The sequence below is a fragment of the Sander lucioperca genome, chromosome 2 (assembly GCF_008315115.2).
Source record: "Sander lucioperca isolate FBNREF2018 chromosome 2, SLUC_FBN_1.2, whole genome shotgun sequence".
NCBI classification, from domain to species: domain Eukaryota; kingdom Metazoa; phylum Chordata; class Actinopteri; order Perciformes; family Percidae; genus Sander; species Sander lucioperca.
In genome coordinates, this window is record NC_050174.1 from 31,921,498 (window position 1) to 31,936,993 (window position 15,496).

General features: G+C 40.4%; 1 protein-coding gene across 1 annotated transcript in view; it reads left to right on the plus strand.

The window, feature by feature from the left end:
- The window catches only part of stxbp1b (syntaxin binding protein 1b), a 59,275-nt gene that overhangs the window by 8,796 nt on the left and 34,983 nt on the right, over nt 1–15,496 (plus strand). Inside the window, exons 2-6 of the mRNA XM_031300908.2 lie at nt 337–386; nt 512–593; nt 2,383–2,459; nt 3,761–3,839; nt 14,989–15,092. Coding sequence (XP_031156768.1) covers nt 337–386; nt 512–593; nt 2,383–2,459; nt 3,761–3,839; nt 14,989–15,092 — 392 coding nt within the window. The remainder of the gene's footprint in view (nt 1–336; nt 387–511; nt 594–2,382; nt 2,460–3,760; nt 3,840–14,988; nt 15,093–15,496) is intronic.

Here is a 15,496-nt window from a genome sequence, read left to right on the forward strand (position 1 = left end):
CTTTAAAGAAAACTACTAAACGATACAAAAGTGTATTGGAAAGAGTGGTTATGTCCACTCATTGGCAGAAATCTTTACACAAAAATCTGATTCTAAAAGTAATGTAAGTCACTGTCCATGCATAGAGAACAGTAGCTTTTGCCAAGCTAGCTCACTACAATCAAGCCTAAAATCAAATTAGCATTTTTTTTAATTTTTGTTTTCATACATACAGTATGCTTTTGATGGTAAATCAATCTAATAACACAAAAACATTTAAAATAATGTTGTTATGTGAAATCCATGTTTTATGTTGATGTCTTGACTGATCTGTAATTACATTGCCCTTCTTCACAGAGATAATGAACAATGTCATCAAGAAGGCAAGAGAAAAAGGAAAATGGAAGGTAATGGTTCTGTTATTCTCATTAAGTTTGGCATCATTCCCCTTTGATCTTGACACTGAATATGAATAAAACTTATCAAAATAAAATCCGTATGAAGCCCCCTGCTGTGTGCAACTGTGTTATAGGTGCTGGTGGTGGACAAGCTGAGCATGAGGATGATTTCCTCCTGCTGTAAGATGACAGACATCATGTCAGAGGGAATCACCAGTAAGTACAACACATTCTCACTCCCATCGCGTAAAATACAGACGCTTAGTCAGGTGCCTTTGGCGTTGTTATTGACGCTAAAAGTCTCCTTTAGCGTCATATCTAAACACGCTTTTCCTAAACGTGCTTGGTCAGGACTATTGGCGTCACTTTTGACGCAGTTAGGTTTAGGGAAAGATCGTGGGTGGGCTTATAAAAGGTACGTTTCTGTGACACGTGGGACAAGAACGGGACAGTTGGGTTTAGGAATAGAAGAACAGGACAGTTGGGTTTCGGTAAAGAACTGGACAAGAACGGGACAGTTGGTTTTAGTAAAAGAAGAACGGAACAAGAGCGGGACAGTTGGGTTGAGTAAAAGAACGGGACAGTTGGGTTTAGGTAAAGAAGAACGGTACAGTTGGTATGTCAGTATGCAAGTACCACCCAGGTCACCTGAGTTCACTTCAGTTGCAGCTTCGAAATCAGTTTAATTAAATTTAGTGCAGAGAAAAATAAATTCAGTTCAGCTAGAGCAACCTATTACGTATAGAGTTGCAAAGATTAATCGATTAGTTGACAACTGATAAATTAATCGGCAACTATTTTGATAATGTACTATCTCGTTTTTGTTTATTTGGATTGAACTGCAAACGAACATTTTGTGTAGGACTTTCAGATTAAATAAACATCTAGGTAAATCACTGACAATGAATCTGAAAACTCAACAAAGAGAGCAGTGGGTTTGGCTTTTTTCTAATAAATATTTTTGACGGACTTGTACCTACTTTATAAAATTTTTCTAGACCCTAAGAATCTGCCCTGTTGTATAGACTAGACCGGCATCGCATCATCAAGTGCCAATCGCCAAGGCCGCAGCCCCTTTTAAGGGAAAGAATCGCAAAGTCACATAAGGAAAGAAAGAGGAAAATGACAAAAAGCTGTTCTGTAGCCGGTTGTGAAACAAATCAACAGAAGAATCCTGATCACTAACAACCATATTAATAACCAAGGCTTTCACACTGAGATTTGCGGCACATAAGCTACGTGAATATTCACTGTCAGTGTGGTTAATGGCTAAATAATGCTAGTGCCAGTTACTACTGATGGATAACTAGCTCGAGTGGGAGGCTGCTGCAGTACAGTCATACAGTATAGCAGAATCAAACTGTTGTCTCCAACCAAATCTCAGCCTAGTCTAGATCAAACAGTTGCCTATTAACAGGTTGGTTATTTACAGACAACACTTAGCGTAACGAGCGTGTGTTGGGTCATTGATCCACCTACATTGGGGTAGAATGAAGGACAGCAGACCGATCAACCTTAATTTATTAAGATATGGAGAGCGCTTAGGTTCAGGCAAAAAGTTATTAGACATGTCTATAAAACAAGCATTTACTTAACAAGAAATAAATGCATACAATCTAGTCAAAACAGATATAATAGAATGTAAGTCAATAATATAATAAAAGAGGAAAGTGTCACAGTTGGTCCAGAAATACGGTGGCCCTGAGAGGTCAATGCTCTGCAACTTAAGAAAACCCATGCAAATAGATCACAACACAAAACATAAGATAAGAAAACATAAGAAAACACAACACATGGCATTGAAATACAGAAGTATCTAAGAAATGAATACTATTTCAAAACTTGATGTTACATTTGACATACATTTTAAATGTTTAAATGTTTTAAAATTTAAAATTCAAGGACAGTTCTGTTTCTTTGTGCAGGAATGTGCAGGGTAGAGAATAGTTCTAATCTAATCAAGCGGATGGATGAGTATTGATTACTATTTTCCTGTTCTCTCCAGTTGTAGAAGACGTAGGCAAGCCGCGTGAGCCTCTGCCCAGCATGGAGGCCATCTACCTGATCACACCCTCAGATGAGGTAATAGATACAACAAAGATACAGCTCCTATAGATGATGTGTATGATTCTATGGCACAGCATACAGTGTCTCATTAGTCATATTTCCATCAATGTATTTTTATGTGCATTTTTAAGTATGGCATTAGAAAATGTTGATGGAATTGGCAAAATTCAAAAAAAAAAAAAAAAAAAAAAAAAAACTTCCTCAAATTCTAAAATAAAATTACGCTTGCCTGAGGTGGTTTTTGCCTTTTTTGAAAAAGAGTTAATGTGCAAAATGGAAGATGGAAACAGCTTTGCTGAATAAGTTGTAACATAGCGAACATGTAACTCACATGACTGTAGTCCCGGTATCCATCGGATGGGAGAAGGATCGGGATATGGGTCCCATCCAGTGCGCCATACACTTGTGGCACAAGGTGCGTAGTGGAGTTTTGGTACGCTATAGCCTGTGCCTCAGCCACGTACGGTAAATTGACGAATTGGTTCAACAGCTTGAATCATATGGCCCTGCACACCACGTATACACAGCGGTGAATGGTTGACACCAAATGTCTCTGCCACAACCCATTTTTTTTGGGGGCATTTTCAGCCTTTATTTTTGACAGCTGAAGACATGAAAAGGGAGAGAGAGAGGGGGAATGACATGCAGCAAAGGGCCACAGGTTGGAGTTAAAACCAGGCCCACTGCATCAAGGAGTAAACCTCTACATATGGGCACCCGCTCTACCAACTGAGCTATCTGGGCGCCCCACAACCCTGTATTCTGCACAGGTGGCCAACTTGTACAATGCTACCTCTCTCCATTTAGCCAAAGAACTAAACTTCTAAACTCTTTGATTTAGCAAGCCGGTTTACAATCTACAATCAAGCGTAACGTCAACTTGTGACGAAACTACGCTTTGTGTAGTCTAGTTTATTCGTTCTAAACCATTTGATGGAAACGCTTCTAATTCGGATTTTCTTTTTTTTTCTTCTTTTTTGCGACATTTTTTAAGTTCTCTTAAAATTTGCTTGACAATTAGATGGAAACATGACTATTGACATTTTATCTTACACTGCTTTTTTTCCAGCGACTAAGAAAAGCTTATTTTTTGTCATATAAATACTTCAAAAAGCAGTTCCAGTTGGGTTTATGGTAAATTTGGTTTATAAAGATTGCAATTATTGTTCTTTTTAAAGTCATGTTATGATAAAATAAGAAACATAGAGGGGTTTTAATATTTCTTTTCACTAGCTTTCAAACAAAATAAAGAATTGTCCAAAGTATCATTCCCTTTATCAGTCCATAAGCTAAAACATTGTTCCCTGCTGTCTCAGTCTGTTGAGGGTCTGATTGATGACTTCAGAGACCCGAAGTCTCCGAGGTACCGAGGAGCTCACGTCTTCTTTACCGACAGTGAGTAAATCCATTCCACACAAACAACATATAGATGGGACATTTGCTAACTCACAGTTAGTCTAGACCAGAGATCTTCAACAGGGGGTCCGGGCCCCCTAGAGGGTCCTCAGAGTAACTGCAGGGGGGAAACCAAATTATTGTTAATAATTGTTAATAGTTGACTAAGATAGCCATCCACAATTATAGTTCATCCTAAGGATTCACTCTGCCACATTTATGTTTAACATTAAAACATGATTTACAAAATCATGCCAACAATTATTTAATAGCTTAGTATACTAAAAAGGTATGCATGGAGGCTTTAGGCCGCCCACACATCATTGTAGTCCCAACTCAATTTTATACAATATATGTAGTAGGGGGTCCCTCCTCTGTCTCTCTTTCAGTTAAGGGGTCCTTGCCTCACAAACTGTTGAAGACCCCTGGTCTAGACTATTTGAACATTTATGTTTTCTCCATTGAAATACACAAATTCCAGTTTCATGTTAGGAGAGGCTTGTGCTTAAACCAAACTTAATACATGTTTCCAAAGGGGCTGCTGCTGCAGTGAGTGCTTAAATTAAAATTAAAAATAATTTCTCACATACACACTCATAAACAGTACAATGTGCAGTGAAATTCATTGTGTACCTGTTCCGGTTTAATAAAAACAATAAAAATTAAAGCTGCAAGCAGCGTTGGACGGGCCCTTGCTCCTCTGTGCGCGTCGGTGTTACTGTTGGACGCCGCTCCTTGTGACCGTGCATTTGCGTGGCACTCAGACACTGCAAACCAATGAAAAGGAAACTCCCTGCTGAGTTCAATGATACCTCACACAAGACTCTACATCATACAGTTCATTAGCTGTGAAAGGGGGCGTGGCTTAAGCATAGGGGGCGGGCCAAACCATGACTAATGAAAACGGAACTGTCTGTTGAGTTCAAAGATATCTCACACAATAGTGTAAAAGAAACGGGTCATTAGTTATTAAAAGGGGCGTGGCTACAGCATAGGGGGCGGGTCAAACTAGCACCAATCAAAAAGGAACTCTGCTGAGTTCAATGATACCTCACACAAGACTCTACCTTAAACGGTTCAAAAGCCACAAAGGGGGCGTGGCATGAGTGCATGGGCGTGGTTGCAGTATAGGGGCCGGCTCAGTATTACAAGTAGACCACACATTCTAAGTTTCATGTAAATCGGATGATGTTTGTCGTATAAGGCTGATTTCCTGTTGCCAGCAGGGGGCGCTATGAGCAAAAGTCAATATTGGCCTGTATATGTCCTCAGGGCTGGACTCTTGTTGATTGTGGGAAATTTCAAGCAGATATGACAATGTACACTGTAGTTACAGCCACTTTCTCATTCATCGCTAAACACTCAAAATGGCCGCCATGCCACAGCCACACCGTTTGACGAAAAGTTTTTCTTTTAATAACTTTTCATCGTTAAGGTGTTGAGATGGTACAGACCAAATTTGAAGTCCATTGGATGAAATCTCTAGGAGGAGTTCGTTAAAGTATAGCACCTTGACTTTTAGACATACTTCCTGTTGCCACTACGGGGTGCTATGACTTTAAGTAAATATCGGCCTTTAGATGTCGTCAGGGTTGGACTCTTGTGAATCCTGAAAAGTTTCGAGCCAATTGGACAATGTACACTTGAGTTATACCCACTTCCTGTTTCGATGACGAAACGCACAAAACGGCCGCCCCGCCACGGCCATGCCCTATGACGAAATGTTGTTCTTTTAATAACTTTTCATCGTTAACGTCTTAAGATGGCACAGACCAAATTTGAAGTTGATCGGATGAAATCTCTAGGAGGAGTTCATTAAAGTACGACACGTGGAAATGGCCAAAATCGCACTAATTTGGAACTTTTAATTCGAAATGGCAGACTTCCTGTTGGGTTCAGGGTATAGCTCCAATGACGTTTTTTGTACGTCCTGACATGCTACATATGTGTACCAAGTTTCGTGAGTCTACGTTAAACGTACTGCAGGGGCTCAATTTTCTTAAGGTTGTAGGGGGCGCTAGCGAGCCATTTTTGTGCGCCTATTCCTGAAACCCTTAAAATACGTAACTTTTCACCAGTTATGAAAGGGGGCGTGGCTTACGCATTGGGGGGGGCGGGCCAAACCATCACCAATGAAGAAGGAACTCTCTGCTGAGTTAAATGATACCTCACACAAGAGTGTACATCAAACGGGACACAAGTTATAAAAGCGGTGTGGCTACAGCATAGGGGGTGGGTCAAACCATCACCAATCAAAAATAAACTCTCTGCTGAGTTCAATGACAACTCACACAAGACTCTACCTTAAACGGTTCAAATGTTATGAAAGGGGGCGTGGCCTGAGTAAGTGGGCGTAGTTAAAGTACAGGGGGCTCAGTATTACATGTAGACCACACATTATAAGTTTCATGTAAATCGGATGATGTTTGTCATATAAGGCAGATTTCCTGTTGCCAGCCCCCCGCTATGACCAAAAGTCAATATTGGCCTATAGATGTCCTCAGGCCTGGACTCTTGTCAATCGTGAGAAATTTCGGGCAGATATGACAATGTACACTGAAGTTACAACAAGTTCTTTGTTCATCGATAAATTCTCAAAATGGCTGCCACGCCACGCCCACACCGTTGGAATCTCTGCCAAAGCTGTATCAACCTGTTTTAAGTTGTTGTAGCTTATGACGTGACCAGCCTTGTGAAACAGCTCAACCAGTTCTTTTGATCTGGTAGCTTGGTGCAATGTGCTTGCTAGACCAAGATGCTTGGGAGTCCAGAGTTTACCACAACTGACGTTGTACAATAGGTCTTGAGCAACACTAAGAGCCTTTCTTTGAGTGTTGTCTTTTTTATTTGAGCAGCTTCATCATCATGATCCACTTCTAAGAGACTCTGTCCACCAAACATTAAGCGAAGGAACATGAAGAGGCTCTCAGGAACACATGATATAATTTCCTCTTTGCTTACTACAAAACCTTTGTATGCTGGTTGTACAAGTATGTCACTTCTCAGTTTTAATGCAATGTGGATCAATTCCATGAACCATTCAGGGGCCGTGTATTTTGGTATCAGTGAAGGTTCTTTAGGTTCTTATAACAGGGTTGTCAAAGGGACATGTCCAAATTCAACTGGAACAAGCAGTATTTCCCGCTCTAGGTTGATGAAGTCATATGTATTCCTTAGCCGTTTCTCTCTGAAGGTCAACCTTCTGCTTAGGTAAGATGGGCGGATGGTTACCTTGCCAATTTCTGCCAAAGCACAGTATCTATTCCAAACCTCAGAAAGTTCAAAGACGTTTGCGTCTTTTGCTGCAAAATGTTGCTCTTGTTCATTCATCCAAAAGCCATTCCATGGCTAAATCTGATGATGAGGAATTTTCTTTAGTCTTTGTGGTTTTCCGGAGGAATTTCATATAGCACGGAGTGTGATACCTTCCTTCTGCTGCAATGTGGTCACTAACGCTAGCAAGATGGACTGAAAGGATCTGGTCATATTTTTTGTATAGTATATAAGGAAACATGTTTTGGGGAGAATAAAACTATCCTGGGCTGAGTTTTCCTAGTAACATTACCAAAAAGGCTCAGGATGCTGTAAATGTTGGTATAATATGAAAATGGCTGGTGGATTTAAGACAAAAAAATAATAATTTATTGAATGAATCAAATTTGAACATGTCTGTCATGTATGTCTGACTTGTTGATCTTTACATTGTTAGTTTCCTATCCTGGCCTGGGACACACATTCATACGGTTTGATAAAGTACTGACTTTAACTTATCATTAACTTACAATAACGAGCGCAGCCGTCCTCAATTTAGGTCATCGTGTCGTCTCATCTCCTTTTTCTCCTGCATCCACCGTGTGTTGTTTGTGTGTGTGTCTGTGTGTGTGTTTGTGTGTGTGCAAGCGTCAGTCGCGGGGGGAACGGAGCAGTAGCCCCACCCACTGCAGAGAACCGACAGCCAGGATTGAAACGGCAGCAACTTCAGCGACTTTTAAATCGTTACAGTCTACATTGATGTTAAAATGTATACAGGTTGGCAGGACGGTCTGAAATGTTTTGCACGGCCTTTCGCTGTACGTTTTGTTGGTAAATGAGTCACACACATGTCTCGTCTTCATATCAAAAACAAGGAAATGATCAACCCGTTCTCACTCCTGCTTGGTCATTGGCTCTCAGAGTGCATGTGGGACTGCTGTGATTGGTTGAAGTCGCGGGAAACTTCAGGTTATTGGTCAAATGTGTGGAAAGGTTGCGGTGATTGGTCAAAATTGCGAGTCGCACCAAATTCGCGGTGATTGGTTGAATTCGCGTGAATTGGCGCGATCACGACATCGCAAAATCCTGAAGGGACTGTATAATGCAAGTATCCAATGACATTGACTGGTCAGGCTTCAAACTACACACAGCTTCCGTAATGGCAATCTTATAATCTGACCAACTTCATGGGTACAATTCCACAACTGTAAATATTTTGTGTCGGTTCATGTCGCTCTTTGGATATAGAAATCAATTCTGATGAAAAATACGATGTGTGGAAATAACTGCAGAAAGTAATATAAATAGAAAGTAGAATAAAAAACCTCTTGGATAACTCCAAACTCAATTCACACACTTTGATCCAAAGACAATAGTATGCACTTGACTCCAAACAAATGACGCATTTTAGATATTCTGTTTGTCCATTTGAAATATAAGGATAAAAACAGATATTTTCATGACTACAATGAGAAATAATGCAATTATCATTGTCACATACAAGTATCTTAATTCCCACCTAAATAAACTTTCTATACTCGTTAATTGATGTCTCACATGATGTGGAAGAAGTTTTAAAATATGGAATTTCCTGACATTTTAGAGGTCATCTTGGAGTTTGCGCTCTACTGAGTTTCACATAAGAGATACAGCTTGGCAAACAGCAAAAATGGATTCAGCAGAAAAAATACCCGTAGGGACCGTTCGGTATTTATGGAATGGACCACCAGAGGAAAATAGGGGAGGGTCATGTCTTTTTATTCATTGTTGAGGGGTGGGCCACCCAACGTTTTTTAGTCTAGGGGGGAGGGTCACCCAACTTTTGTATTCATGAAAACAGCAAAATTTCAAAGTGGCTTGTTTGGTGCATACTTTTCCATGTAGATCTCAGTCTCGGCCCCCCATTGCTAGCAGATGGGTCTGACCCAACAAAAATCGCAACATGACAGCAACACGAGTTTGGAGTTGCTTACTTTGAGAATGCAACCCAGTGTTTCCCACACATAGACTAATTTGTGGCGGTGCGCCATACAATCAACACTGGCCGCCACATCGTTATTTTAAATTTTTTTTTGAATGCTATTTAAAACAAGCAGCGTATTCGTTCAGCTGCATTTCCTTTCCATGCTCTCCTCCGTCTCTCTGTCGCTCACGCGTCTCTCTCACACACACACACACACACAGATACACACACAGCCCCTCCCCTCCGTGCACACAGCGTCTGTCTCCATCAAAATGAGAAAAAGACGGCTGGCGAAATTCACAAGTTCACGAAAGGTTGGTATCTCGTGAACACCTTTACACAATCACACATTAAAAAGTCCTAAAAAATATTTTATATTCTGAATACAATGTTGTCAATGTTGTCAGAGTCCTGACCCTTAGCAAACAAGCGATTGCGCCTTCTTTAGAAAGTTATCTAGTCGCAAGTTTGCGGTAAAATGCAGTTGGGTTGTTGAGGTCAAAACAATATATGTAGCAGCTGTGAATCAAATAAACTTATTATAAATAATGTTATGTCATTTTTTTACTCTTACACTGAATGTTTGCTGCTTCAATCCAGATGAGTATTGAAAAGTATTTTCCGCGACTGAAAAAGGCACGTATTGAGGATGAGGACCAGCCTGAACCGGAGGCATCAGTCTGAAACAGAGCTGAACAGTCCGACCAGTATAATTAGTTATGTTATTAATTTGTTTACAATATTTTTAGGCTTCAACCAGTGCTGCTCAAGAGAGAAAGAGATAGATTCATTAGGCATTGAAGAAAGAGTAGGAAAGGAGGACAGCATCTAACAGCGTGTCCTCCTCAGTTTTTTATACTTGATTATTACAAAAATAAGTATTTAAATTTTCAATACATTTTTGTAAAACGGCCCATTTTGGGGCTCTAAATAGTTGATTTCTCGCATTAAAAGTCTCAGAAGTGAATTTAGTAATGAAATAGCAGACGAACAATGTATAAAGTTTCCAGTTGTAGTTCCAATGAGACAACCTGTAGGGGTACCGTAGCGTGAGCTGTAGTTCCAATGAGACAACCTGTAGGGGGACCGAAGCGGGAAAAGTTCTCTAGTGTTGCTTTAACTTTGAATTTCTGATTGGGCGGGCCAGCTGTCAATATGGGTTATTACCCAGTGTGCTTTGTTGAATGGTCTCAATGTTTTGTTTTATTTCATGTGAATACTAGTTTACTAGAAGAGTAACTTAGGATTTGAAGTAATGCAGTAATGCAGTAAGTGTTTTTTAGATCAACTTTTTATTGTTTTTATATTTTTGAACATACAGAACAGACAAATAAAATTGAACAAGAACAAAAACCCTCTTCCACCCCCACCCTCTGTGGTCTCGAGGAAAACAAAACAAACAAACAAAAAAACAAAAATCACACCTTGCCTAGTCACTAATTCTTGTGATGCTGAGGTCATAAGGACTGATACTTGTGCTGCTGCACTTTTCCATAGGTCTATAATTGATGATTTGGCTTTGTTAATCCTTGCTGTAGAGAGCTCAAGCATAACTATGTCTAGAAAATATGCCAACCACTGTTTTATACAAAGCGAGTGTGTGGGGCGGGGGGGGGGCAGTGTTGAGCTATCGTCTTGGTTGCGGTTGAGCCTGCTAGCCAAACTTTCTTCTGTCTCCCAGGCAGGTGTAATTTAGAGTTGTCATGAAGTAACAAAACAATCGGGTCCCTTTAACCCTTTAAAGCTTGGCTCCGAAACTTACATACCGTGTCCTCAGGATTTATCATGTTCTTTTCAGCCCAGTTAAATGTCCACAAAACATAGACTGTAGACTGAGTAGCCAGCGTTCATCATTTCTTACAGTCTGGTTAAATGTTCTTTCAAAGCTTGGCTCCAAAACCTACACACAGCGTCCTCCAGTCAAACTCGGTTCAGTAGCCCAGATACCGTTAGTCCACAGGTGCTGAGTCCGCCATCCTCAGCCCCGGCACCTCTCTCCCTCCGTGGATCGCTTCCAGGGCGGCCGGGCGGACTAACGAGTCCGAGTTGCGTTCAGTGTGTAGCTCGTGTTGTGTCCCTTCAAGCTCCCGAACGTTGCTGCGAGGCATTAATTTCCGCTAACACTCCCTTCACTGTGTTGTAGATCACTGATTCAAGCATACTTAGTTGCTTTTCCAAGACCTGAGCAATTAAGTCCTCCATGTTAGGGATTGCGTTAACATCAGTTGCTACGTTAGCTACCGCTCCATTAGCCGCTGCCATGCTAGCAGATTTCTCTGAACAAGTAGATAGTTTAGGCGACAATGAGACCTGCCTTTTCGTGCCTGCAGGCGTTTCACTGAGTCACCATGATAACACCATTTGGCATTGAAGAAAAAGTAATAATGAAATGCGGAGGTGAGTGCAGGAGCTCTAGCCTCTTGCGACCATAGCGGGTGCTGGTCACGTGATCCCCCCGTGTGCATTTAGTTTCCATGCTTATTGTGTTTCCACAACAATGTTAGTGAGTAAATCTACTGAAATGGCCACCATAATAGTGGAGTGTGGTATATAAGATGAGAAAGCAGAGGTTAACTCATATATGTCATGGTTGTAAAAAAACAATGGTTATCTGTACATCTTTGCCAAGCGCAAACCAGTACAGAAGGCATCAATAAATTGTTGGGGAAGGTCATGCTTTTTTTCCCAATCATTTTGGAGGGTCATAGACAAATTTATTGCGAAGGGAGTTAATTTGGACTAAAGATCCCGAAATAATACATTTAAATTAATAAATAATAATGTTTAATAAAAAACGAACAGTCCCCTAGAAAAGTCTGTTTGCCAACTTTTAAAGTTAAAGCACGACATGTGGAAATGGCCAAAATTGCACAAATTTTGAACTTTCAATTCAAAATGGCGGACTTTCTGTTGCGTTAAGAGTATGCCTCCAATGAACTTTTTTGTATGTCTTGACATGCCACATATGCTACATATGTGTACCACGTTTGGTTAGTCTACGTTAAACGTACTTCAGGGGCTCAATTTTAAAAATGTTGTAGGGGGCGCTAGTGAGCCATTTTTGTGTGCCTATTCCCGAAACCCTTAAAGTTTGGTGAGTTTTTGAGTATATTAAGCCCCTCGAAAAGGCGATTCATTTGCCGTAATAATAATAATTCCTTCAGTTTCAATAGGGCCTTCGCCGCTGTTGGCACTCGGGCCCTAATAAAATCCATTAAAATAAATAATAAACCACACATTAGAGTAAGAGAATAGAAAATGAGGTGGGGGGGGGGGTGGCTAGCCACAGTTATCATTGAGCATACGGACAGCCTGAGGGAAGAAGCTCCTCCTCATCCTCTGAGTTTGTTCTCAGGCATAAATAAATAATATAGCTCATAGCAGTGGAAAAAAAGCTAAGGTAACATTTTGATCCACGTAGGTAGACTGCTTAATCATAATTATATGTTTTGCCAATAAAGTACACACATTGTTCAGGCGCTTTCTCTGACAGAACTTCAACATAATTATCCTAAAACAGCCACAGTTGTCTGCTTTTCTTCGTCGAATAGTGGGCACAGCTGGAGTGTGTCAATAGATTGAAATGGATATATGTAAAACTTACCTGAATCCAACATGCTTAAATTGATATTGATATTGATAAAAAAAAAAAAAAACAACATAATCTGAAAGGCACCCAAGGACAGTCAGACCTGATTTGAATAAACAAAGGAATCGACCCTATCCAAAATGTGATGAACCTGACTAGACTCAAACACTGACAGCCGCATGAAGCTCTACCAATTCGCCAACAAGCAGCCTTGTTCGAAAAGAGCAGCAATATGTTTAATTTTTCCTGCACCTTACAGTTCACACTCTCTGTCTGCCATGATTACAATGCATCACTTAATCGGAGTCATTAATGACTCTGCTCGTATCCACTTGGGGATTAGACCACTTTCAGTTAATTTAAACAAGGCTACATCTACACTACTACATTTTCCTTTATAAATGGCATTTTGAGACAAAAACAATCTTCGTCCACACGAGTTTAAACTCCAGTAGCATAACCAATCTCTGTCTATGTTACCACATCTGACATTACTCTGCAGTTGAAAATCATGAATGTATAAGTGGAAAATACAGAAAATACTTTGGAGAAAGAACAACAATGGTGGAAAGTAAGACCAGGGATTTGTTTGCTTGAACCGACGATGAGGTGGAACTGTTACTGAAAGGTATGTAAGCCTACCTAACTGATAAGACTGACTGACATGTCGCCGTTTCCAAAGGTCTATTTCTTGCCTGAGTTTTCAAACTTAAACGGGGCAGCAGTGTTTCCAAATGTCTGCGTTTTAGGGGCTCAGTAGTCTATATCCACGACGTTGTACTTCCAGGATTGGTCCGTTGCCGTCGGAAATTCTGCCGGATGTCACTCTTTACGGCCAGATGTATGTTACCTTACGCTTTCTTTGTGTTGGAAGTTTAAACTCCGGTCGTTTTACAGTAAAAGGATTGTGGTTAACTGCTCCTCAGATCTCTGCAGGGTAAATCCAGACAGCTAGTCATCTGTCCAATCTGAGTTTTCTGTTGCACGACTAAAACAACCTTTGAACCTTCTCCGCAGCGCTGTGGAGGAAGGTCTGGCAATGCGAGACTAGGGCCCCGGTTTTACCGGATTAGTGTGGATTTGAGGCATAAACGTAGCAAAAGATATTTGTTTCTAAACCAAGACATAGTAGACTGAGACCACCCATTTGGGGTGCAGATGCAGAAGGCTTTGGCAAAAAAACATAGGGTTATCCAGCAAACAAATGTTGAACCTGGCTTAACTTTTGCAGCAATGCAATGCAACATCCTCCAGCAAGGCGGTTGGTCAATGAAATACGTGTAATCGCTGCGCCTAGCAGATGTTTTTATAACATGAACAGCAAATTTATACTATTTACCTGCCAATCCCCGCGATGAAAGAAAAAGTGATTTTCACCGTGATAACTTTCCATTGTTGTAAAATTCTTCCTCATGGTATTACAAAGCACTATGCAGTGTTTTGGTGTCTGATAAACCTTCAAACTCACATATTTCATGTCTCAAGAGTACCTTAAGCCACACACCTCCAAACACCTTTAGATGGTGCTGGATCCTACTTTTCCTATAAAGCAACTCAACTCATGGTCAACGTGGTCATGTTAGCTCAGTCGGTAGAGCGGGCGCACATATTCAGAGTTTGTGGGTGGTGATGGCCTGGTGGATATGACACATGCCTTTGGTGTGGGAGATCTGGGTTCTATTCCCATGATGATACATCAACCAATGTGTCCCTGAGCAAGACACTTAACCCCTAGTTGCTCCAGAGGCATGCGACCTCTGATATATATAGCAATTGTAAGTTGCTTTGGATAAAAGCGTCAGCTAAATGACATGTAATGTAACTCATGTTCTTTTAAACTATGTCCCACTTTCTCTGTCTCCCAGCCCAAACTGAAATAACTGATGACATCATCAGGGTTATTGTTTTCTCAAACATAGTTCCTCCAGTGCCGCAGAAGACATTATACTACTATTTTCACAAGTTGTGTAGTACATCCTGGACTATTAAACTGACCTTTATAAGATAAGATAAGCCTTTATTGTCTCCTATAGGAGAAATTCGTCTTGGGCATTCGAGAGAAACAAATGGCGACACATCGCGCATAAACACACACAATAAACACACATTCACAGAAGAACAGAAGAGAACCCACAACACATCCTCCCCCTCATATTGCACTTAATTATTATTATTATTTTTATGTATAAAAACCATGATGAAAACCTTATATTCTCTACACATATTAGTTGAATTGAATAATTTCAATGTTACAACATTCAATATTGCCATAACATTTCCATTTCTTTTTATCTAACTACTAACTATCTCAGTAAGTCACCATGTTTTTCTGTGATTCTCGCCAGCAATTCCAGACATGTTGTTTGGACTGTTGACCAAATCCCGCGCCTCCAAAGCCATGAAGGCCTTGACTGAGATCCACATCGCCTTTCTGCCCTATGAATCTCAGGTAAAACATTGTCTGGACTGGGATTAGACCACAGCTGCTGCTCTTAATCATCTACCTCAGGTATGATGGATGAGGTTTGGAAGGTTTTCGCTCAATAGTGCATAAGGCCTGCAGAGAAACCTGCCTCTCTCTTGTTGCTTTGAGTGGAGTTTGTTTGTAGGGTATTCTTATTGCATTATTTAAATCTTGTGTGTATACTGTACAACATCATTTAGGAACTGAATGAACATTTTGGAGGAGGATGGATACAGTAAAACTAATGTTTTATGTTTTTTTAAATAAAAATATCAAGGCCATCTTAAGCATTGAGGTTTAGCATTGCATCACAACATACTCATCATAATTTGTGTTGCAATGCAAACTTAGTATCTCATATTAACCAAAATGATTATTTTTTCTAACAG